This window comes from Oryctolagus cuniculus, chromosome 15 (assembly GCF_051225735.1).
Source record: "Oryctolagus cuniculus isolate XC-2025 breed Fujian yellow rabbit chromosome 15, ASM5122573v1, whole genome shotgun sequence".
Taxonomy (NCBI): Eukaryota; Metazoa; Chordata; class Mammalia; order Lagomorpha; family Leporidae; genus Oryctolagus; species Oryctolagus cuniculus.
This window is the reverse complement of record NC_142881.1, coordinates 45,051,879-45,078,740: the sequence shown is the minus strand read 5'-3', so window position 1 is coordinate 45,078,740 and position 26,862 is coordinate 45,051,879. Positions and strand designations below refer to the sequence as shown.

The 26,862-nt window shown below is 39.6% G+C and overlaps 1 protein-coding gene across 4 annotated transcripts in view; it reads right to left on the bottom strand.

Moving 5' to 3' along the window:
• Positions 1-26,862, bottom strand: part of PRKG1 (protein kinase cGMP-dependent 1) — a 1,368,024-nt gene that overhangs the window by 6,701 nt on the left and 1,334,461 nt on the right. For all 4 annotated transcript variants that reach the window (NM_001082042.2, XM_008269904.5, XM_017348406.4 and 1 more), the window contains 6 exon segments: positions 721-783; positions 866-988; positions 6,988-7,151; positions 8,674-8,815; positions 17,487-17,576; positions 18,554-18,693. In NM_001082042.2, coding sequence (NP_001075511.1) covers positions 721-783; positions 866-988; positions 6,988-7,151; positions 8,674-8,815; positions 17,487-17,576; positions 18,554-18,693 — 722 coding nt within the window.

The following is a 26,862-nucleotide window of genomic DNA, read 5'->3' as shown; positions in this document are numbered from 1 at the left end:
TCCTGTCACATTATCCAACTGGACAACGACTGGGATATACTTATTTCGCCTTTAGTCTAGGAAATGAGGTATGATATAGTAGGCGATTTTTGTTTTTAATATTGCAGTAGTAAATAGAAGCTCAAAACTTAAAGTATATATTTTATCTTTGTGTCAGGAGAGAAGAAAATGCTAGTGTGAGTTGAGAGAAACTGAATTCAGGAAATTTGTTATCTGAGGAGTCACAGGGTCATTAGACATGTCTCAGTAACCCTCTAGACACACAACTGGAAAGGCCTTTAAAAGGCTAACTAGTCTAGTCTCTCAAATTTAGAGTTACAGATTTAGGGAGAGAGACAGATCTTCATCTGTGAGTATGCTCCCCCAGATGGCTGCAATCAGCTGGGCTGGGCTAGGCTGAATCCAGGAGCCTCCTCCAGGTCCCCCAGGTGGGTAGCAGGGGACCAAGCAATTGGGCCATCTTCCACTGCTTTCCCAAGAGCATTCGCAGGGAGGTAGATTGGAAATGGAGCAGCTGGGACTCCACCAGCACCCATATGGGACTCCAATGTTGCAGGCAGTATCTCTATCAGCTAAGTCACAATGCCAGTCCCCTACGCTCTTTCAATTTCTTATAGGCAACTATGTCAGTTACACACCAATGACTTAAAAACAAAATTAGGTTTTCCTAACTTTGAAATTTAAAGCTTTTTTTTTTAAAAAAAAAAAAAAAGAACTTACTTGTGCTTTTGAATGTCTTTCACTCCGTTTTTCAAATTTCCTAGTCTTTCTGAAGGGTTGTCCCTAAAAATAAAATAAAATTGGTAAGTAACCTAAGTTTTTAACACTATGATCCTTTAAAAAGTCATGTGCTTGAAGCGCTTACCTGCATAGTTTTTTAATTAAATTAGCAGCATTTTTGGCAATCTTCTTTGGAAATTCTATCATGTCGATGCCTCTCAATATGATGTTATAGGTTTTCATAGGATCTGGGCCTGAGAAAGGTGGGCTGAAAGAATCAGAGATATTACTTTAATTTTCAAAATAAGAATGTTTATAAAACTTGCTTGATAGCAAAGCCCTGTGGAAGCCCTGCCAATTAAATCACTTACCAAAACCATAAATGGGCCAACTTTATCTGCTGTTTGCCTCACTTCTTTTAAGTGCGGTGCCTAATTTCTCTTACTGTCCTTGGTCATTCAACATGTCTTTTCCACTCTCTGGCCTTTTTTGCACTAACTGACTCACTGAATGCACATGGGATGAGGTCCAAGATCATTAGGATGGGCCATCCTAATGAACATCAACAGTACAACCCCCTTCCATGCCAGCATGCTGGAATCCAGGCATAATAGCCTCCCTCTGAAATGCCAAGCACGTACCCATCTCAAGGCAGTGCTCATTTTGCCTGGAACTTCTTATCCAGCAAATCAGGTAAGTGTTATTTCTGCTTCCCACAAAAGGCCTACTCTCATCAACCTACTATAACTGGTAACAAAACCTATCTCCATCACTCTGATGTAATCTAAACTGCAAATTACGGTACTGTGTAATTACCTCTTCATTCCCACAAGGACTTGTTTCATGTTTCTCTTTCCTTCCAGACTGTTAATACTTGAACTAATGCTCCTACAGAATCGTGCTCCTCCGTTATCAGTAGATAACAGAACGTATCCTCTTTGCTCGTAAAGATGTAATAACTGTTTACAAGAAAGATGTGTTGATTTTGTTTGTTCATTTTTTACCTATCCATCCTTGGAATGTAGCTTTGTGCCAGGCTCAGGCAACACAGAGATAACTAAAGACAGATCCTTCCTTCAAATTTCTCCTAACTCAGAGGGGACAGTAAGTTTGTATTACAACAAACAGTCTCTTGGGGAATTTATTATTCTCTTAATTCAGGATTTGTATCACTTTGGGGAAGAAAATGTATGGATTTTTTGATCACTCATATTGATTAATAACCTTTTATTGTACAGGCTAAAAATAATGTGACTTAAAATATGAAAAAGCAGATTTGCTTTGCTGAAGACTGTGACTATATTTGCCATGATTTTCTGTGACAAGTACTTTCAATTTTCTTGTATTATGCCATCAGTTAGTAATCATACCTGTCAACTTCAAATCACTTTTAAACATGCATAAACATAAAATTCTATTTAATATTCTCAGAGTTAATTTTGTACTCTTTATGTGGTGTTATGGTTGAATATTCTTTCTATGCTCTTAACTTGCCAGTTTTGAGTTTTACTTTAGAAAATGTGGGAGAATTGTATTTTTACTTTTTGTTATCTATTCAATATTTTATAATTAATGGTTTTTCTTTTGGGATGACTTTTGTGGATTTTATAATTGATACACTTTTAGATAAAGATATGAAACATAAAATTACTTAGAAGTGAAAATCATCCAACTACCCAAAATATCACTAATAATCAATAACTGAATAACATAATTCATACATTTCTCTAAGTAGATGGAGGCACATAGGAATATATATATATATATACATATATACATTTAAAAGAAAAGTCATTTAATTTTAAGCTGATGAGCAAAATTCAAAGAAACACTAAATTTGAAATGTGACTCATCACCAACAAACTTAATCCCTAAATTATTCCTCTAAAATTAAGAAATGTTTTTCAAGACACCTAACTAGGGAGCTTTATTTTGTATGCTGATGTTTGACCTGTAAAACTACTAATCATGAGCAGTCAGTACACTTCTAGTTACTTGTACCTTCCCCTTCCCACCTTAGTCTGTGGTGCTTTTAGTGTTATTTTAGGATTCGATTACATTTGCATTCCGTTAAGTAACCCAAATTTAGATTCAAAGCTCACCATAAATGTGTTTACCAGTTTCTTCATTCCCGAGTGCTTTATTTTTACTTATCTTTTTGTTGACTTGATCATATCGCAGTATTTCTAAGAAGGGCCCGGGGTGAAAACTTTATATAATGCGTTTGCATTTTAAGAAAAACATAACTTGGTATAAGTAACTTGGGCTATCCACTCTCTTTCTGATGCCCTCCCTCCCTCAGGAAGCCACAGTTACTGAGATTCTGGCATTTCAGGTACAGTAGCGAAGGTGGAGACCAACTGGAACTCCGAACTTCCTCACACCCAAGAACTGACAGGATATATTTTTATGACTTTGCTACCTACATGATCATTCCTTATCATTGAATTTAGGAAGTGACACTTGGACACAATATGGTATTTCTCTGAATCAGCTTCCCCACGGTCACTGCAGATCAAGAGTGCCTGGGTCATCTTTTCCTGCCTTGAGTTTTTCATGAGGTAATTAAGTACCTGTATGTTTTCCTGGTCCACTTGCAATATTCTCTTTATATATGTGATTTTTTTCTGGTTTCTTTTGTTTCCGTATCCTTTTTCCTTTTCCATTATTTTCCTCAGGCATAATTACTATTACCTTGCTTACATTGTAAATCGTTATTCTATTATCTGTTGCTTGTACAACTTTCAGTTCTGTAGTGTTCCTGAGCCTGCCACTTTATTTCTGTGCTAAGAACCTTTGGAAATATCTTGGAGATAACTACTGAGAGAGACCATGATTTGAATATCCTCAAAAAAATTATAGATAATAATGTTTCTCTGATTACTTTCTCCCAAGAGTTCCTTAACTTCCATGTACTTATGTACTTTCCAGTTGAAATTAACAGAAAGCACCAACTCAAACTGATTAATATAATAGGGGCTCATGTTCATTCAGCAATTATTTAGTGAACACATACTTCAGGCACTGAGATCGGTCTTCCAAGGCTGTATATTACCTGTTTAATTCAATCAATTCCAATCACCAGAGGAATGCTGTTTGGGGTAAGTGAATTGAGTCTAAACCTGAGGCAGGAGATGAGCTCATCATTCCCCGAGTCAGAGGGGAGCCCCAGGGATCTTGAACATCATCAGTAAGTAAGAAAGGAGTTGAAGTGTGTGTGAAAGGGGGCTGGGATTGTGAGAGTTTTAGGGGTTGAGCTATTTGGGGCTCCTTCTGTTTATGACTCATCCTTAAATTGGGCCAGCTACACTGAAGAATAGAACAGGGTAGGTTGAAGGGAAAAGAGCAATAGGAAATTCGCCAGCCTTCCCTAGGATCTGTTGCCTTATAAAAATCTCTCACCAGCTGTTTGACTTACTTTGCTCTGAATTATTTTTGGGAGGAAGATGGGACACTCATGTGGTCTTGGGGCTGTAGCTAGACCACATTGTCTTACATCTTGAAGTTACCGTGTCTCTTTTTATCCTGATCTCTTTCACTTCATAGGCCTATGTTATGGGCCTTCCAAGGTAGGAGCATGTATCTGCATGAGACCCTTTCACCTTAGTTCTCCTGCTATTCTGCAATGCTTAACTGGATCTCTAGCAAACATTTCTTGCTCTTTCTATGTCCATTCAGTCCTCTGATTGCTACCACTCCAATGGCACATCAATAGTAATGACATTCTTCTGGCCCAAGGAGATCTGTCAGCATCATTCCTAGTCCCGTGCCACACTTCATAGTTTTGGCAGGTCTGATTGGTAGACTGTACATTGTAACCATCATCCTGCATGTTGTATTCTCATCTTCTCCCAACTCTACCCTAGCTGCCACCATCACCTCATTGGGTAGAAGGAGGAAAACAGAATAGATGTTTTTACTCTGCAATGTTAGAGTAGAAGTCTTTTTTTATTCTTGCAGTGGGTGCTAATTAAGCTCAGTTATTTTTAATCATGATGAATATTTTGAATAATACATAAGTGTACTTTGGCAAGGTCATGGAAAAAATGGAATTAAAAGTTGTTTGCATATAAACAACAAACAAGTTAATTTAAAATTTTTTGAAAAATTTTCTACAATATACAATTTTCATGAAGTTTTTGAAGACTTCACATATGCATACCTTTTCAAAATTTTTTGGTCAAATTAAGGTTAAATTTTAATTCCATTTTCCGTGAACTTCTTGAATACTCATGTATTTAGGTTAATAAATTTAGTTTGCAGCTTTTGCCAAACAACAAAATTTTATTTTTATTACTCCTCTGATGTTCCATAAATTCCATGACTCTGTGGTTTAGACTTTCTCCTTTAAAATTTGCTACTTCTAGTTTTTATTACATTCCATTCAGATATTGTGGCCTGCAAAATTTCTGCTTTAAGGGACAAAGGAGTATTCTCTTACTAAAAATTTATGATAGTTTAGTATATGCTAGTTTTAAAAATAAGGTTTTCATCTTTTTTATTATTACTTAAAAAATTTCTAAGCATATAAGGAAGAACAAAAAATTTCAGCCTGGTTATTAATAGTTAAAATTTAACTTCCTTAGTTAAGTCTTTTCAGTGTGCCATAAAAACCAACTATAAATATTACTGTCTTTCCATCCATCAAAATATGGATGTATGCTAAATTTTACTTTTTCTATTCTGCAAATCTTCCAAATATTTGTATGCCCACTTAATCTGTAAAACATTTAAAACAATTTCCTCTGTATAGGAGAATATTCAACAAAATTGGGCTAGATCATAGATAATTTATTTGAAGTTCACATCAACATTTCAGATGTACTACTGAATTTCCATGTATGGGCATTTTTACAAGCAAAACTGCTTTTAGCAGGGGTAGTGGTACTAGTATAAGTGTTTTATACATTACTCCTCTCAATTTTTCCATTGCAACCAAGTCGTCTTCATTTAAACATACCCCTTCCTTTCCACTACCCTTTACCCTGTTGTATGCTCTCTGCCTCCTAGACCTAAATTGTTGGAATGATCTTCAAATCGGCCTTCCCATCCCTCTTCCAATTTTCTCTATATATAACTTGCAATTTTTTTTTAAAAAAAAAGCTGGAATACACATCACTCATTCCATTGTCTGAAAATTTCACTAGTTCCCTCTCTAGTTGGAATCCAGACCCTCAGGCACAAGCAGTCATGATCCATGAAATGGGGCTCTCAGTAATCTCCCATTATTTTCTACACACACCTTCTCCATGCCTGTGCTCACTATCTATTGCTTTAAGCCGGGCCTCTCTGTCAGGAATGCCCTTTCCTTTTCTTTCTGCACCTTGTTTTTAGGACTAGCTGCAGGCTTATCTTCCTCAAAAGCCTCCCTGGACAAACCTAGCCCCCTCCTAAACTCCGTAGATCACCCTAACATATTATTCCTGTCCTCAGCATATGTGACAGTGATATATTAATTTTCCTCTAAATATTGGTCCTTCACAAGCCTGTAGTGGTATAATACTTTGTGGTTTCTCTACTGTCTTTTGTAGTTGTTGCTGATTGTAATATCAGACAAAAAATGTGCAAAGCATTCACATTTCATTTAGACCTAACAATTGTTGACAGGTCCTCTTCTATATAAAGTTGATCCTAGATATCTTATTTAGCTACCACTTACATTGTTGGCTAAATGACTAGACCCAAATACCTCAAAGGTAGACATTGGGTCTTTCACAATCACATATGTATAATGAATAGCAATAAGACCAAAAACTGATGTTTCATTGATTGCCCTCACTTGGCCAATTTTTTTTTTTTTTTTGACAGGCAGAGTGGACAGTGAGAAAGACAGAGAGAAAGGTCTTCCTTTGCTGTTGGTTCACCCTCCAATGGTTGCTGTGGCCGGCGTACCTCACTGATCCGATGGCAGGAGCCAGGTGCTTCTCCTGGTCTCCCATGGGGTGCAGGGCCCAAGCACTTGGGCCATCCTCCACTGCACTCCTGGGCCACAGCAGAGAGCTGGCCTGGAAGAGGGGCAACCGGGACAGAATCCGGCGCCCCGACCGGGACTAGAACCCGGTGTGCCAGCGCGGCTAGGCGGAGGATTAGCCTGTTGAGCCACGGCGCCGGCCCCTCATTTGGCCAATTTTAAACCTTGTTTAGTGGAAGTATGTTACTGAAACCTGGTGAAATAAAGTTTAAGATGAGTTTATCAGACTAAAAGCAGTGTGTGTTGCAGTTTTTTGTGGTCTGCTTGTCTTAGAAGTTTGCTGTGAGTGTTCATACCTGCCAGTCAGAAGTTCATACATTAGGATTCCCAGTGACCAGTAGTCGGCTGAAATGTCATGGCCTTTATTCAGGATGATCTCTGGAGCCACATACTCTGGAGTCCCACAGAAAGTCCATGTTTTCTTTCCAAATCCTATTTTCTTTGCAAAGCCAAAATCAACCTTACAAAGGAAGAAAACAAGCTACTTAAGCCATTTATGATTAAGATGTAAAACAATAAGTTATTTTACTGAAGGACACTGATGATACTAAAAAAAAAATCAAAACAAGTGCAAGTCACTATAATCTTCAAACAGAATCATCTACATCCCAAACAAACGTCCTCAATGGGAAAAGCTTAAACTTAAGAACTGGGTATAATTCACATCATTAAAATAAAGGCGACCTTTTGTTTCTGGAAATACTTATTTTTCTCTTCTGTATGACAACAGAGGTTGTGGAATAATCAAAGCATTTTGTCTTTACTAAAAATTATAATTTAGGCCTTTTTAGCATCTTCCCTAAATACACATGATTTCTTCCGGACTTGATGAAGTTGATAATTCATTTTGTATTAAGTATTTGAGAGCCAACTGGATTGTTGAAGGAGGTGAGTGACATAAATACTATACCAAAAATACTGCCCTTGGCAAACATACACAGAGATAAAATGAAAATACATCCTTCATTTTTCTGGAAACCTGTTGAGAGAGGGGCCTCAAATGCAGACAATCTATTTTTTTCCTTAAAAGATTGGAGGGAGTCTACAGTTTACTGCCATTGATTTGATTTCTTTAAAAACCCAACTCTGGGTTGGCACCGCGGCTCACTTGGCTAATCCTCCGCTTGTGGCGCCGGCACCTCGGGTTCTAGTCCCGGTTGGGGCGCCAGATTCTGTCCTGGTTGCTCCTCTTGCAGTCTAGCTCTCTGCTGTGGCCTGGGAGTGCAGTGGAGGATGGCCCAAGTGCTTGGGCCCTGCACCCACATGGGAGACCAGGAGAGGCACCTGGCTCCGGGATTCCAATCGGCTTAGCGCACCAGCCATAGCAGCCACTTGGGGGGGTGAACCAACGGAAGGAACACCTTTCTCTCTGTCTCTCTCTCTCACTGTCTAACTCTGCCTGTCATAATAATAATAATAAATAAAAACCCAACTCTGAATTAAAATTCCCAAAGTTTAAAAATAGAAGAAGGCATTTCAGATCCAAAGTCCACGAAAGTTGTCCATTTTTAAGGAAGAGAACTTCCTTTCTACAGTAAATCTTTAGAGCTTTTCATCAGTTACCATCATCATCATAGCCTGGATTATATATTATTATAAAGCTATTTTTAGCTATTTTTAAATGAGCTATAGAGCTCATTTTTTCCTCCATTAGTGCTATTCTTAAATATTAAAATGCTTCAGTTTCCCATAACAGAATATCTATTGTCCTTGGATGGTAGAAGTCTGATTAGAAAGGAGGACTCTGGGAAGCTCTTGCAGGTCTGTGAACACCTGCTGCAAATATGTTTCCCAGTGCGTACCTGAAAGCATGTTTTGCTCAGGGTGTTGATTTTTTTCACTTTTGCATAATTTGAAAGAATATTTAGTTAAACTAAAATTCCAGGACCCGCTTTTTGAAAAGGAAAACAAATGTTAATGGTAGCAAATAAACACAGCTGTATGAACAAGTATGTGTGAAACCATGTGTGAAACGCACTGACCAATTTAGCATAACCTCGGTGATCTAGGATGAGATTTTCTGGCTTGAGGTCCCGATAAATGATTCCTTTGGAATGCAGATAGGCAAAAGCTTCTACCACACATGCTGTGTAAAATCTGGTTGTAGAATCTTCAAATGAACCTCTGAAAGATAGAAAATAGAATGAAAAGTCCATGAGACATTGCTTTCCCTAATAAGGTATTTTTTTTCTCATTTAAATACATTCCTGAGCCAAAATTTAACCCAGTGGCCAATGCCCTACTGACTGAATGCCACATGATTACCATCAAATTTGGATTATAAAGCATCCCAGGATCGAATCAATGAATTCTCTACGCTTCTGAGTGGTGTAGTAAATCTAACTTCTCAGAGGGCTGCAGAGGAATGCAACCCATGGACTTAGGGGCTTCCTCTCAGCAGCCACTACAATCTAGAAAGGCAGAGAGTTACATCAGGGGCAGGAGAGGCCATCTTTTTTCAGAGTTGGAGATTATGATTTGATTCACACTGACTGGCGGGAGGCTTGTTTTTGAATCTGACGCAAATATTACTCATAAGAAAGGGAGGGAAAGCTCATGTTTGCCAAGAGTCCCCTTGGAAATCAGCTGTCACGCCACCCATGCAGTCGTGTTGCAAGCTACATTGCAATCCTGTTTTCAAACTTCTGTTATCCAGATCAACCGGATCTAGTTCCTGCACTACTGCCTTCTTATTAGTAGAAAAGGCTGACACTGAAAAACAATTAGAGAGAAAAGGTAACTGGAAGAGACACTTTATTAGTAAAACTGACAATGTTGTTTAGCAAAAAAGTGCTGTCTCATCTCTATAATTATGTACTCATATATACCGCATACTTTAAAAAGTTCATGGAAAACGAATATTATGAAAAAAGTATGACTTCAAAATACTTCGGCTCTAAAATAAACTTATCTCAATTTTTTTCATCAACTTTTTAATATATTTGGTATATGTGTATACAAGTGTACATATTATTGACTGAACTAGTGAAATAAATCTTAGAACAAAGGAGATAACATTCAATGCTAAGGAAGGACCTTTATGCTTTAAATGCTTTTGTTTTTCATAGAACTCCTTAAGATATACTGTGTTTGAGGCCAACATTCTAGGGTAGCAGGTTAAGCTACCCCCTCAGGTGCCAGCATCCTATTTGAGCACCAGTTTGCATTCCAACTGATCCATTTTTGATCCAAATCCCTGCTAGTGCACCTGGATAAGTACCCGAACATGGCCTGAGTTCTTAGGCCTCTGCAACCCACATTGGAAGAACCAGACAGTGTTCCAGACCCTGGTTTCAGCCTGGCCCTGGCCATTACAGCTAACTGGGGAATGAACCAGCAGACAGATTCATATTTTATCTCTCTAACTCTGCCTTTCAGATACATAAATAAACCTTAAAGACACACAGGTTCTTTTCTTCTCTCTCAGTTGCTAAGCCTGAGTTAATAATTTAAGAACATTAATATGAACATCAGCTATTGGGGTAGCTGAGATAAAACATAGGTGACAATCATGGAGACGGTTTTTGATGAGGTACAACAAATATTACCCCCAGAGCTTATTTTTATCATAGTCCCTCATGGCTGTTTGCCTTTTTAAAATATATATAAAGATTTATTGGCTGGCGCTGCAGCACACTAGGCTAATCTGCCTGTGGTGCCGGCACTCTGGGTTTTAGTCCTGGTCGGGGCGGCGGATTCCATCCCAGTTGCTCCTCTTCCGGTCCAATTCTCTGCTGTGGCCCAGGAAGGCAGTGGAGGATGACCCAAGTGCTTGGGCCCTGCACCCGCATGGGAGACCAGGAGGAAGCACCTGGCTCCTGGCTTTGGATCAGGGCGCAGCGCGGCAGCCGTAGTGGCCATTTGGGGAAAAAGGAAGACCTTTCTCTCTGTCTCTCTCACTGTCTAACTCTGCCACCCCCTCCCTCCCAAAAAAAAGATTTATTTGAAAGGCAGAGAGAGATTCCATCTACTGCTACATGACCCAAATGTGCATAATAGCTGGGACTGGGCCAAACTGAAGCTAGGAGCTTCGGTGGCAGGGGCCCAAGGACTTGGGAGCTCCTCCACTGCTCTCCTAGGCACATTAGCAGGGAGCTGGATGGGAAATGAAACTTCTGAGACTTGAACCAGTACTCATATGGGGTGCTGCATTGCAGGTGGAGGCTTAACACACCTTGCCACAATGCTGGTGCCACCTCTTTCAAAATTGAAGAAGAAAGTCTAACAAACTGACAGTGCAGTAAAGCTACGTTTTTTACAAATTTCACCAGTGAACCCAAGGCGGAAGAAACTACCTCTCAGGCTGTTTTCAGTGAGTGTGTTTCAGAGAGATAAAGTCTTCATTTCAATTATTAATTTCCCCTGAGTTGCCACTGAAATAATTAGCTCTTCCCAAAAGCAATACCCTTCTTTTGAAATACAATTCCATGCATGATGATAACCACTCCTCTAGAAACTAGCATCTTAACTATAATTACCAAGATTTTTGAATCTCTTTCCAATAACATCTGAATGGAATCATTGTGAATTTATGAGGGCAAGAGAAAGTTTCTTTGAGAAGAACTGCATCTATACTAAGAACTGAATGACGTGCTTGCTGGTGCTTTGGAGCTGTCCTCAGCAGAGCCAGACTCTGTAGTCCCGGGTATTGGGAAAAGACTTCCAACGGTGTACTCAAGACCTGTACTTGTTTGTTCTTAATTACGTTTGTCCATCAAGAGGGTATTTCCTTCAACTGGAGAGATTACTTACTTCAAATAGGAAGCATCCATGTATACATAATATATAAATATTTAACATATAATTTTAACAGCACCGAGCACCCTATGTGACTTCAATCCCTCCGCAGTGGAAAGCAATGCCAAGCAAAGCACACAAAGCAATACAAAGTAAAACAGTACAAGGAATGCAGTCATATTTTACTCACATTACATGGGTTGCTTTAAACATCAAATTGATAACTTCTTTACATCAGAGCTGTCTAAATGTGATCTGAGTGGGCCTTTATGGATGTTTACAAATTCTTTATTACTGCTATAAAAAGACATTATTTCTGCAGTTGTCACTGCATGAAATATCTCTGCTTTCTTTAATATTCCATTGTTAATGGAAGCAAATGCACAAATGCATTATTAATGTAACAAGAATACATATTTAGGTGAGAGATCCATTTTTGGGCAATTCCTCCTGAATAGTATATTTATATGATGGATAAGCTGGTCATAAGCAGGAAGAGGGAAACATTCTAACACAAACTCAAATTTATGGAAGGAGGCTTAGGAATTTGAACTCTAAAGCAAGAATCCTGGGTTGAAATCCAGGCTGCATATACTATACAGTTTTGAGCAACTAACTATCCTTCTCTGGGTTTCAGTGTTACCAAGTACAAAATAGGGCAAATAATAACTCTCTTGAGATCTTAGAAGAAATGCCTGGCACCCAAGTGATACTCAACAAACAGTGGCCATTGTAATTGAACACCAAAAACTCTTGTCTCTTGTTGAGTCCACTGTGTCTTTATCTAGAAAGATAAACTAATAAAATATAGGACAGATTTCACATCTTAGGGCTGGAGGTGGAGAGTTTGCAACACTAATTATCACTGTTAACTGAAGCATCTATGAATCAACTCTGAAGAGCCCTCCGCTAATCTCTCTTCTTTTCACTTTCCCCATACTTCTTACAAGTCTGAGGCAAAAATGATCTTTTATCACCTGCCAATCAAAATACTCCCTTTTCACCATGAAGTAAACTAGCCACAAATCATAATCTTTGAGTCTTTTGGCTCCTAATCTGTTTGTTTTGGTTTTGATTTCAAGGTTTGTCTGGTCCTGAGTCATTTTGGAATTGGTAGGATTTTAGAATGCTGGTTTCCATTCCAACAGATCTGTATCTCATAAATACTAATTTTAAAAATTAAATGAAAACCCTTGTTTCAAACCTCAACACATCAACACAGTTTATGCACACAAGCTGTTTCCCAGCAGTGCACTGTTTGCTACCAAACATTCGATGTAGGTAAGCTGTGGATTTTAAAACACACATCTTGAAAGTGGTCAGAAAGCATAACATAGGGTGAGTAAAAATGAAAAATTATTAATGGAATTGGAAACGACAAGGCAAATTTGATCTAAGACAGAAAAGAAATTATGTTTTAGCAACAGTGGAGAGTTGCTTAAAGAAATAAATCACTTGTTCTGTATAGATATTTAAAATAATAAATTGTGCCTTGACAGCTGTGTCATTTCAATTCAATAAGTATAGGCCCTTTTACCCTCTTGGAGAATAGCTTTTCTAGTTATCTGGCAGTACATAACAATTTAAGAGGATTAGATTATAGAGGGGTACTTCAAAAAATTCATGGAAAACAGAATTCAGGATATTTTGCTGCAAAGAATCTTGAAATCTATGCATAATTTTCTAATATACATGTCATGAACTTTTTGAAAACTGATTGTATGCAAAGTCTCCATAATTTTTGGTACCAAAATAAACTGATTATTTAACTCCATTTTCATGGGTCTTTCGAAGTATCCTTGTATGTATTTATTGATAGACTTGAAATTTTAGTACAATGCTTAATCAATTTGTAGTAAACTTACTCTCCCATGTCAAAACAAAGGCAAAATATTTCTTAACAAATGATACATTCAGGGTTTTCTGTGCCTAGTAACAATGATTATTAGTAAGTGCAAAAACTTGACATATGTTACACTCTATGCAAGTTTATTGCCAACTGTAAAATTAAGGAGGCTGAGTTTTGAAAATTCAAGGTATTTCCAAGGACATAGTCTGTGCCATCTATTCAGTCATCTTAGATGGAATATAAATAATCAGCATCCCCTAAATAGGCAGATGTTTGACATTTGAAAATTGTGGTCTCTGAAATAATTATTTAAGATATTCAGTAGGAAAAATTTACATATGAAAAAAACCTAGGGCTGGTGTTGTGGCATAGCAGTTTCTGCCACTGTCTACAATGCCAGCAATTCATTTCAGAGCACCGGTTTGAGTGCCAGATGCTCTGCTTCTCATGCAGCTCTCTGCTAATGTGCCTGGGAGAAACAGCTGAAGTTGACCCAAGTGCCTGGGCCTCTATCCAACTGGGAAACTTGGGTGGCATTCCAGGCACCTCCTTTGGCCTGGCCCAGCCCTAGTTGTTGCAGCCATTTGGAGGAGTGAACCAGCCGATGCAAGAACTCTGTCACTTTGCCTTTCAAGGAAATAGAATGTTTTCTTTAAAAAAATTTTAAATTCTGATCAATGATTAAAATGTTAAATTTCACTAGATTAGTCTCACTAGATTAAAATTTCATTGAATACTAGTATGTGTGCAAGTGATAATGTTATATATTATGCATTAATATAAATGCTAATGTATAATTATTATATTAAACACATGGTTTTAAGAAAGTTTAAGGGGTTGGCAATTTTTCACAAGTTAGGGAGGAAAAATGAATTACAACAGATACATATACACACACATTCATATATACTCTTACAATGTTACCAACTTATCCCAAATAAAGGGCCAGGGCTTTTGGAAGACAAAAGTCACAAGCTGGAATATAAAACATGACAGCTAATAAGGAATAAATCAGAGAAAAAAGGACAACTATGCTGATGCTTTAGGTCATGGCTTAAAGACAGGAAAATGTTTAATCATTTTCAAATGATGTTTTTATAAAGCTGCTCTCTTTTTAATTCGTACTTCCTGACAACGAATCGAGGGCTGCCTTGGGTTCCCTTCCCATGCCGGTGAGCAAAGAGAGAGGCAGGGAGTGATGGTCCCAGCCCAAAGGCGACAGGAGGGGCAGGCCTGAGCTGCTCTCAGGGACTTCCCGTGCTAAGTCTCTAAGGCTCAGAGGTATTTCCATGTCAGTCAAGAAGAAAGCCACACAAGCCTTTCTCCAAATAAATCCCAACGCATTTCCTGTGTGCTTTCAGAACAGCTTCTCCTACACTGCCTTGCTACTCAGGCACAAAAGGAAAACTGAATAATTTTTTACTGTACACATGTTCATTTACACTATAATTAAGCATAATAACATTATCCTTCCCTTGGCATTTCTTCAGTTCACTTCTAACAGTTTTGAAGATTTTTTTAGCTCTAATTGAAACAAACAGAAAACTAGTCAGTGGCAATAGTAATTGGAGCCTGGATATCCAAAATGATGCTTTTCCACCAACAATTTCTTGAGGAGGAAAAAAGAAAAATCACAGAGAATAAAAGCAGTAAATCTGCATGTATACATAAAGTTGGCAAGGGACAAGGATCTAATAGTTTCATTGCTTTCTTTCTAAGTTTATTTTATTTGAAAGGCAGACAGATACGTCCTAACCGTTTGTTCCCAAAATGGCTGCAACCATTGGGGTTACACCAGGCCAAAGAGAGGAGCCAGGAACCTCATTTGGGTCTCCCACAAGTACTTAACCCATCACCTCCTGCCTCCCTTTGTAGGCATTAAAACAAAGTTGGAATCAGGAGTGAATCAGGCTTGAACCCCAGGAACCCTGAGGAGGGATGGAGGCATCCCAGGCTGCATCGTAACTGCTGCACCACACACCCACCCTGGTTTCACTGCTTTTAATGTTGGGGCTTCAGCACCTCAATTTTTAGGAAGAAACAAGTAGCCACTACTTCTCCGGACCTCGCTTCTTTATGGGGTTAGGTATCTTGGAGGAAACTCAGCGATGCTGTATCCCAAACTTGAGGATGCTTAGAGGGAGAAAAATGCTAAGGGAAGGATCAAGGTAGAAAAATCAATGTCCACTGATATGTTCCCTTCATCTGCTGCTCCCAAAGCAAGTTGCTTCCAAATAGCCACCTGTTACTACCCTGCCAAATCAAAATGCAAGGTGCTCAGAAGCCTTGCCTGGCACTAAGGAACACAGAGCATAAAATCAAGTTAAATGGGGAAAATAGGAGATAATATTTACTTCCAAAAATTACTTGAATACTAATGTGTGAGCATACGTAATGCATTATCAGTGGACTTTAGAATGAGTTTTATCATTACTGTCTTCTGGTTAAGAAAGGTAATAGTAGTTGATTGGAGTTTTCATCTTTAATTTTGCTGTGTATTTCTTCCTATTCTAATCAGAGAAAAGTATTAAGGAGATTTCAAATCAACCACTGGAACAAAATGTCAGGTCAAAAATAAAATAGTACAGGGTGGGCAGTTGGCACAGTAGACAAGATGCCACTTGGAATGCCTGCATCTCATAGTGGAATGCATGGGGTCAAGTCCTGGCTTGGTTCCCATTTCCAGCTTCCTGCAAATGCACTAACTGGGAGCAGGTGATGGCTCAACTAGCTGGGTCACTGCCACCCATGAGAGACCTGGACTGAGCTCCTGCCTTCTGGTTTCCGCCTGGCTCAGCCCTGGCTATTGTGGGTATTTGGGGAATGAACCAGTTCACTCTCTTCACCTTTCAAATAAATAAAAACGTAGTAATCTAAAAAAAGCTGAACCACATTAGGATATGTCACTTATTACTTTACAAATCAGTAAATTAACTTTGTGTAGTAGGTTATAAATTCAAAGGAGGGGACCACATCTGTTTTACTTATCCCAGAATCTCCAGGTTCTATCATAATGGTCGGTACATAATCTATACTCAAATACCCACTAACAATAATACAATGATGTGCTATGAAATAATAATTTAGTACAGATGGTAATGCTTCTCTCTAACGTGAACATGATGCATTCTTTTGTATGTTTTTATCTTAAATGTGACAAAATATTAATGTAATATGATAAAATATCATAAAGAGAAATCCATTTGACCTATATGTAGAGATTTCAGAATGTTCATGGAACAAGCATATTATGAAAAAACTGCATGGATTTCCCCAAAAAACTGCATTAAAATAAACTTATCTGTTAAGCCTATTTTCCCTCTTATAAGTTAAAAACAGGGGAATAAAAGATCAGAAAGGGCATGTTGTACAAAATATCAGGGTACCTTAAAAACATTAGTAACATCATTTCATTTAGATTAATCCTTTATAAAGAGCCACTTGTTCTATTCTGGGACATCAACAAAGTAACAAGTGTCAAGCATTACAAGGCTTCTGGGAACACCAAGGCTATGTACAGCTGGGTTTCAGGAAGATGTTACACAACAAAGGAGAATCTAGGGGGCAGGGCTGGAACAAATAAGACATCTGTAGATGTCTAAAGGTGAATATTCAAAACACGACTTTGGAATCATCAGTGGTTCATTCAAAGGAAGTAATCACAAGATTTCCCACAGGAATATAAAATTATGTCCTTTTTCTTTAAAAAGTAAACACTTAAGATAGATAATAATCTCCTAAAATTTCCTATAGAATAACCTTTAAAAAGATTATTTTCTAGTTATATAAACATAGGATGAAAAATTGAGACACAATGAATTTTCATAATTAAAAAATTAAGCCATCATTATCTAGACAAACTTTACTTTCTCTGGAAGGGTAGAAAAGTAAATCTAAATGAGATTGTTTATATGAAATACTGCTTCTAAGTGGGCTCATGTTTTCCTAAGACCAGCTAAGGGCTAAAATAGATGGCTGAAAACAGGTTAATTTTGAAACCAAAGATTAAGGTAGAGGCTCAGGAAAAAGTTACCAAGTGAGTTTTATAGTAAATTATACATGGATAGTGACCCTGTTCACATTAAGAAATATAAGCATCCATAAAGTATAAATATGATTTTCATGCTTTATAATAATTGGCTCTCCTTACAGACCATCATGGGGAATTACATTTTAGAGACACTCTGTGAAATTTCTGAAATATCTTACCTATCCCTGAGAATGGTCCAGAGCTCTCCTCCTAGGCAAGCTTCCATCAACATATACAAATATTTGCTGTCCTTAAATGTTCTGTAGAGTCTGTAAATTGCAAACAAGAAAACCAGTATTAGAAGTATTAGTGTCTTTTAAAAGGATAAAGATTTTTGAGTGCCCAGATGATATTCTTTGATTTGCAAGCTGAAAGTTTTATCGGAATGAGAGAGACCTAGCCCAAAGGCTAGTGAATAACATTTATAAACCACTGGGGCTGATCTTTCCCTTGAAACGGGTTCATCCACATGACCTTCTTCCTATGACCTTCTCAATTCCGATTTGGCTGGTATGTTGAGCATGGACTCTCAAGCAACATTTTTATCGTCATAAATGTGCAGTGCAAATGACATAAAGTAGATTAAAGTTTACAATTATGGACACATGAAATTCAAGAAGTGGTCACTTAAATTCACGTTAGATCCTGTTGTCAGCAAGTGCCACTGGGGCATGATCCAGGGGATGGAAGGTCTCACTTCCTGTCTCTTCCTCTGACTCTGCCTGCCTTTCAAAGAAATAAATACATCCTAAAAAAGAATCAATCATTTTTTAAAGTAAACTTCTTTCAGATTAGATGGAAAAGTAAGTTTCTTTCTGTGAGCACAATGTGTTAAGAGTGAGCTGACTAGGCTAATCCTCCGCCTTGCGGCGCCGGCACACCGGGTTCTAGTCCCGGTCGGGGCGCCGGATTCTGTCCCGGTTGCCCCTCTTCCAGGCCAGCTCTCTGCTGTGGCCCGGGAGTGCAGTGGAGGATGGCCCAAGTGCTTGGGCCCTGCACCCCATGGGAGACCAGGAGAAGCACCTGGCTCCTGCCATCGGATCAGCGCGATGTGCCGGCCGCAGCACGCCGACCGTGGCGGCCATTGGAGGGTGAACCAATGGAAAAGGAAGACCTTTCTGTCTCTCTCTCTCTCTCACTGTCCACTCTGCCTGTCAAAAAATAAAAAAAAAATAAAATAAATAAAGAGTGAGCCGAAGAGGCGGAGGCCGCTGGGGTCATTCGCCTCCAGGGGCAGGGCCTTTACCTCACGATGAAGTCGGAATGCGCGCCCTGCATGATTTGCTTCTCCGAGCGAATGTGTTCCTGCTGTCTCGTGTCCACTATGTGGCGCTTCTTGAGAATCTTCATTGCAAATGTTTTGGATTCTTCACTCTTCAACTGGACCTTCAGGACAGACAGACAGGACAACTGAGAAAAGCCCACAGCTTGAATGGCACAGTGTGCACTGTTATTACCTCCAGATTCACAGGTGCAGGGAAAACCCCAGTGAATTGCAGCAATCGCCTAAGTGTCCCCCACAGTAAACCCTTGCTAGACCTGAGTTCAAAATCCAGAGCCCACAGCTATCATTCAATCTCCCTCCACGGAAAGGGATGCATTTTACCTATCTGGATTCCAAATTAATATGTCTACGTGGAGTAGAAGAAGGAAAATACACTTGATTCTCAATGTACTGCTTCATTTCAAATAATGTGTTTGAGTATATTTTCCATTACTGTCCTTTAATCGAAACAGTAGAAATGAACACTAATGTCTTTTCCACTTTTACTTCAAATGTGCGGGGCAAAAGTGGGATCCTAGTCCGTACACGTTTCTAGAGCTAACTCCAGTGACTGATCCTATCCCTGTCCTAGGAGACTGCTGACCTGTCTCCTGCTAATTCTTCTCTTTTTCCCTAGCACTCTTTCCCCTCTTTCCAGTTAAAAAGAGACCATTGTCACCAGATTTCGTTTTGGAGAGATTTTGAAACTTGTTTTCTCTCCTCAAGCATGTATGATGGTTTTAATCCCCTTTGATCTCAAACCTTACATTAACTGGGGAGCCCTAGAAGCACCCATGCTGTTTTGGCAGCCCAGGTGGCCTCCAGCGGCTCTGGAGGAGGCTTGAGTCCTCCCTAGTGCCATACTTCAGACAGGCTGCTGCTCTGTGTTCACACGGACGAGAAATTCCAACAGGACGACTTGTAAGGAAACACTAAACACTTAACTTCCATATAAGGGCACTAGCATCTAGTGCTCTCCAACAGCAATACCCTCAAGACACTATCCAATAGCTCACGTTATTGGGAACTAACGGAAACTTTGGGGAAGTAACATGGCGAGCTGTTCTTGTTTTTCAGCTGAAGTGTAATGGTCCCCTCTTCAGGTGTGAGTGACGTCCTGCCTCATTTGCAGGCATAGCAGAGTTCTTAAGTGTTTTGTTCATGCACACGCGTACAGATTCAAGTTGATCTGAGAGGGCACTAATGGGCCAAGTTCGTCCGGAGGGAGCATGAGGACCCTTCCAATAAATGAGTCCTGGTCTGCTGCCAGTGTTTGTGAAGCCGCCTGACAGCTGAGAAGGGAAATAGATAATTTGAAAATGCCTTTAACCGCCGAAGGCCCTCTACTGCGTGAAATGCTTTCTTTTAAGATGACAGATGAGTGTGATACAAATGAATTCAGTGTAGTTCACGATAAAAACAAAATATATGAAAACTCCCTGCTAAAAGAAATCTCAATAGATAGGGAAGATGCCATGAAAATGAGCCACGTCAGTGTCAGTCCTAAAATGCAGAGGGAAAGGAGTAAAGTCTTCCTCTGTTCGTTGCCTTACCTCGGATGTAGTTCAGAGGCCTAAGGTAAGAATTAATCTCTTTAGGGATGAAAACAGATCTTTGACTTGTGCGCAGGTTAGAAGAAGAGAACTCAGCCTTTACATTCACGGAGTGGGACTTGAATTCCAACTCTGCTTAAGCAGGTTGCCTAAGAAGCTGAGAGAGACCAAGCGCTCTGAGCCCTAGTTCTTGCTGAGGGTAACATCAGTGACTGCACTGAGTGACTGCGATCTTAAATGAGAGTGTGCCACTGAACGGGCATTTAGTTATAATTTCCCACCTTGTACTGTCGCCCTGCCCAGAAACCTTTACCCAGTAGGATGAAGCATAAAATTCTCTTTCAGAGGAGCCAACATGCTTACCTATAAACATTTGAACAAATGTTTTGACCCAAGCCACTCACAGCAGCTTATGCTGTGTCCCTTCAGTTGAATTTTTTTTAAGATTTATTTTTATTTATTTGAAAGACAGAGTTACATAGAGCGGTAGAGCCAAAGAGAGAGGTCTTCCATCCAATGGTTCACTCCCCAGATGGCTGCAATGGCCAGAGCTGTGCCAATCCAAAGCCAGGAGGCAGGAGCTTCTGGGTCTCCCAGCAGGTGCAGGGGCACAAGGACTTGGGCATTTTCCACTGCTTTCCCAAGCCACAGGAGAGCTGGATCAGAAGTGGAGCGGCCGGGTCTCGAACCAGCGGCCATATGGGATGCCAGTGCTTCAGGCCAGGGTGTTAACCCGCTGCGCCACAGCTCCTTTTAGTTGAATTTCAAACAAAAGCACAGGCACCAGTGTTTGACACAGAGGTTAAGGTGCCAGTTGGGACTCCTATGTCCCATAATGGGGTGCTAGATTTGAGCCCTGGCTCCACTCCTGATTCCAGCTTCCTGCTGATCCAGGCTCTGGGAGGCAGCAAGGTCTCTAATAGTTGGGTTCTTGGCACCTGCACAGGAGACCTGGATTGAGTTCCCTGCTGCTGGGCATTTAGGAAGTAAATTGTCGTCTGTCTGTCTCTCCCTGCCACTCAAATAAGTTAATGTTCAGTATAAAAGGAAGCTGATGAAAGAGAAGAGAAATGCACATTTTCTTCTGCCCAGGAATCCTTGCTAGCCCAGCAGGTTTGGAGCAAGCTTCAGGCCAAAGATTTGTCTCCCTCTGCAGGCTATCCCAGCATTCTAGGTGCACAAATGCACAGGATGAGAGTGTGACTGATCTGCAATTTGAATGCCTTTGTTTATATCTGAGCCATTTTCAGGCTTGTGATCTTGGTCAAGTTCTCCAAACTTTCTTTGCTATGTTTCCTCATCTGTAATATGGGCATGATCCTTATACATTAAAAAGATGAAATAAAAGTGGTTATTGTGTGCAATAACCACTCAGTCAGTGTTAGCTTCTTTTGTCCATATGTGCTTAGTTTAATGGTCTCTTCAGGCCGAGCACAATTTTCAAAATATGACTCACCAGAAACTGAATGTCGCTTTCTACCACTCCTGTCTCCACCCCACACTATCTCAGTGCCACTAAGAAGTAAAGGTTTGAGGAGCTACTTCTAAAAGACTGTTGTTGACACTTGCACCACAATGGTTTTCCTCTCCATATTCCTAGAAAGGAAAAACAAATGAAAAAATGCTAATTCTCAAGATCTTTTTGCCACGGGGCCAGCGCTGTGGCGGACCGGGTAAAGCTGCTGCCTACAGTGCTGGCATCCCATACGGGAGCCAGTTTGAGTCCCAGCTGCTCCACCTCCAATCCAGCTCTCTGCTGTGGCCTGGCAAAGCAGTAGAAGATGGCCCAAGTCCTTGGGCCCCTGCACCCACGTGGGAGACCTGGAACAAGCTCTTGGCTCCTGACTTCGGATTGGTGCAGCTCCAGCCACTGCAGCCAATTGGGGAGTGAACCAGCGGATGGAAGACCCCCCCACACACACTCTGCCTGTCCTCTCTCTGTGTAACTTTGACTTTCAAATAAATAAATAAATCTAAAAAATAAGATATTCTTTTCACAAAGAATACTGTGTGGGTTAAAAATCAGAATTAGTAAAAGTTTCATTTACACTTAAATATTATTTCCATGCAAGGTGTTATATGGACATTTGGGTGACTGTATACATGGACAAAGTGAATTGGGAATTTCTTTTTTTTTAAGGTTATTTATTTATTTATTTATGAGGTACAGCTACATACAGAGGGAGAGACAGAGATTTTCCGTCCACTGGATTAGTCCCTGAATGGCCATAATGGCTGCAGTTGGGCCAATCTGAAGCCAGGAGCTTCTTTCAGGTCTCCCAAGCAGGTACAGGGGCTCAAGTACTTAGATCGTCTTCTACTGCTTTCCCAGGCCACAGCAGAGAGCCTCATCAGGAGTGGAGCAGCTGGGACTAGAACCGGCGCCCATATGGGATGCCGGCGCTGCAGGCAAAGGCTTTACCCACTACACCACAGTGCCAGCACAGAGGTGGGAATTTCTAACATGGATGTTAAGTCAGGCTGCATGTAATGCTCAGATAACACTACCCTGAAGATGACAGGCAATGTCATCAGCATTCGAAAGCACTCTGAAGACACATTTGCTGGCCACATTTAAATACATGCCTTTTCTTAAAACCTCCTTGAAAGGAAGGTAATGATCAGGGTAAAGTTAAAACTGGTTCATTACCACTGGCTGTGAGTTGGTCTTTAGGCTGTATATTCATATATTTAACCTTGTCATTCAGAATTTTTAGTGGGCCAGCTCTCTGGTGCAGTGGGTTAAGCTGCCTCCAGAAGTGCCAGCATTCCACATGGGCGCTGGTTTGAGTCCTGGTGGCTCCACATCCATTCCAGATCTCTACTAATGCATGTGGAAAAGCAGCAGAAGATGACCTAAATGTTTGGGCCCTTGCCACCCGTGTGGAAGACCCAGAGGAAGCTCCTGGCTTTGGTCTGGCCTCGCCCTGGTCATTACAGCCATTAGGGGAATGAACCCTGGATGAAAGATATCTGTCTCTCCTCCTCTTTCTGTAAGTTCCCACTAATGGACCTAGATCACAGTGGAAGATAGCCAGGAGTACATGGGCCCCTTACTACCTATGAGAAGACAGATGTAGGTTTGGGCTCCTGGCTTCAACCAGCCCTGGTCGTTGTAGCCATTTGAGGAGTGAACCAGAAGATCAAAGACTCACACACACTCTCTCTCTCTCTCTCTCTCTCTCTCTCTATCTCCCTCCCTCCCTCCCTCCTCCCCCACCCCATCTCACTGTAGCTCTTACTTTCAAATAAATAAATCTCTTTAAAAAAAAAAAAAAGAGTTCATGGTTTATTGGAAGAAAATGACTTCCAGGACTACATAATTAAAATGATTTCTAAAATTCAAGGCTTAAACTGTCAATATCACATGGTTAATTATTACGCAAGAATCCTTTATAACATGGTTTGAATTACATTTCCTTGCACTACACTCTCTTATACATAAGGTAATGCTCCAGAACAAAGGTAAGAAGTAAATGGAGAAAAGCGTACCCTGGGAACCTGCCTCTTCGTCATGGGTCTTTCACTAGGAAGTTATATAATTGAATGGTTCTAGAACATCATTGGGCTTTAGGCCACCACTCAGAAAGTGAGAAGTCCAGCTATATTATCTCTAAGGGCTCATTGCAGTTGGAGAATTCTGTGTATCTGTGATTTGACTTAACACCCAGGCATTTTATATGCAGATTATTCTAACCTTGTGGAAATGGCACAACAAACATGGCGTAATACCTTGGGACAAAATTCAAAGAGGAAATACCCCTAAGTGACTAAAGGTAGCTTAGGGAATCATGATGGTTCATGCTGAAAGCATGACATTGAGTTTCCAGTGTGTGCGCGGTCTACCAGGAGATAAAGATTTTATTCCCTCTCTTCTCTCAGCCCCAGCATACAAAGAGGATCAGTTTCTGTTGTGTTCTCTGTGTTATTATCTTTCAAAGAACATGCTTTGGATAAAAATAGCATTAACTTTCCCCAAAAGAACATTAAAATAGGCTCCAAGGCACAAGGGAATCTAGGCAGAGTCCTCATCATTCTAATAGCTGCAATACAGGAATGGCAAATATTTTCTCTAAATGGAATAGCACAAAATTTTAATCAGGCAATCTGCATAATGTGGCAAAGCATGAAGTCATTTCTTTTGGCTCCCTCTGACCTGGGAGGAAAGGGATTTGTAACCTACCTAGGACCAATTTGGTAATGGTTTATAATTGGAGGTTTAACCCATGCCTCCTACAGTTTGAGGTAACCTATGGAACTCATGACAGCTCTATAATACAAAGAAATTCTATTAAGAAGAGAGAATGTAAGAGTGAGCATGAACATGCATGCCAGCCCTGGACTGAGAATGCTAGTGTCCTCTCCCATCAGGTTAACAGTGCCAGACTGCTGGAGTCATCTTCACCTGGTTACCATCAGTTCTAACCAGAATCACCAAAATAGATCAAAGGTCCATAATAAGATATTAGCAACATCAGTAAACAAATCAGTAGACTCCATAAATGCATAAACACTGGGTTCCTCTCCACCATTTCCCAATACTCTCCTGTTGCCAGATACCTTCCCAGTCCTATTGGATGCTGGCTTAGGTTCTATGTTTAGGAAACACTCTGTTCTCTAGCAGTTGAATATAGTAACAAAGGTGGGGCAAGGCATAACGTTGCCATTAAACTAGCTGAAAATTCAAGAAGAAAAAGGAGGTGATACTATTGACATTAAACAATGGGGTGTTTAGATCATTGAACTAACTCTACAATAATGGAAACAGAAAATAAAAGCAGTGTAACACCACATTTGATGTAAGAAAATATGCACCATAATTGGCAAATAATTAGAACATAGATTAATAGCAGCCTTTCTGGGAGTAGGAATGGAGAGTATTTGTAAATAGCATACGTGTTCTTACTGGGGTAAGAGAAGTGTTCCAAAAATTGCTGTCGATTGTATAATTCTAAAATTCACTGAACTGTACACAAAAAAATTTTATGAGAAATTATACTTCAACAAAACTGTTAGAGAATTTTAAAAGTAAAACCTTAGAAAATGTGTATGTATAATTTCTAGTTCTTTATTCATTATAATATTTACTTTATATGCAAGTAAATTTTAGAAATGGTTCTTTCCATATATATCTTTCACCTTCATTAAAATTTTTCCAATTACCTAGAAATTATATTTTCATTCTAATATCTGTGAAATACTGGCACATTTTCAAATGTTACTTGTTTTAATGATTTCTCTATTTGCTATTTATTAAAACTCCTTAATGTAAAAAGTTTCACTTTCCAAAAGCTAATAGAATCATGGCACAACTTAAATAAAATATACTTTTCACAAAATTCTCTAAAAATTATCTAGAACAGTAATTTTTAATATTTTAATGATAAACAAATTACAATCATAAGAAAGGCCATATAACCTTCTAGAGCTCATTTACACTTTCAGAGCAGGGAAAACATATCAACCTTACTAGACATTCTAAGATAGTATTAGATAGTATATATGAAAATATTTTGAAAATTAAAAGATGCTATATAAGAATTGGCATTACTACAATGGAATTCAAAATATGTGGGAATCTTAAGATGAATATGAGCCCATGATACTCACTATGACAATTTATCATCAAACCTGGTTTTAAATTAGTTGTCCCAACTGAGAGAAAAAGAAGAACTGGGAAAATGTCTGTGTCTGAATATCTAGTATTTTACTGTATTCATGACAGAAAGTCAAAAGTTCTATCTAGATGTACAGAAAGCTTCTACTCCACAAATTAGACTTGGGTTGTAGCCTCCAAGATTTCCTAACAACAACAACAAAACATCTCACTTTGCCACTTGGCATAGGTCACAATTACTTCTCTAATTTCATTTAAAAAAATAGAAATGTTTCAAGTACTTAAGAAGCTATACCCAATTGAAATGCTACAATTCTTACGTCAGAATTTTTTTTTCAGTATGTTAGTACCACATTATGAATTTTAGGCAAACATTAAACAAAATCTTAGCAGACATATGCCTACTTCAATCCGATTTTTTTATGGACCTGTGCTGTGGTGCACCCATTTAAGCCACTGCTACTAGCATCCCATATGGATGCTGGTTTGATTCCCAGCTGCTCCACTTCCTATCTAGCTCCCTGCTAATGCACCTGGGAAAGCAGCAGAAGTGGTCCGTGCACCACAGGGGAGACCTAGATGGATTTCCAGGCTCTTGGCTTTAGCCTAGCCCAGCCCCAGCCACTGCAGACATCTGGGGAGCAATCTAGTAAACAGAAGAGATTCTCTCTCTCCATCTCTGTCTCTCTCTCCCTCTCCCTCCCACCCTGCTCCATGTGTATTTTCCCTATCTCTGTTACTGTGCTTCATTACTTATCTCTAATTTTATCTCTGACATCTCTCTGCTCTATACAATAACATCGTTTATTTTTCCTGAGTCAATGTGTGAAACTTAAGAACGCACTACAGCATCTGGATTGCTCTATAAGATACTTAGAAAGAGCAAAGTGACTTGTCACACCCTGAGTGACACATATCAAACAGCACAGCGAATGCAAAGGATACGTTAGGAGTTTCACAGAGCTGTCAGTGTTACAAATCTCTTCAGTCATGGTATCTAGAGGCCCAGTACTATTGTCCAGGTAAAGGCTTTATGCGCTAAACTTCCTAAACCTCCTACGCATAGATGAATATATATGGGGGTGCGTCACTTTCACGACAGAGGAGTATGAGAGTAGCTT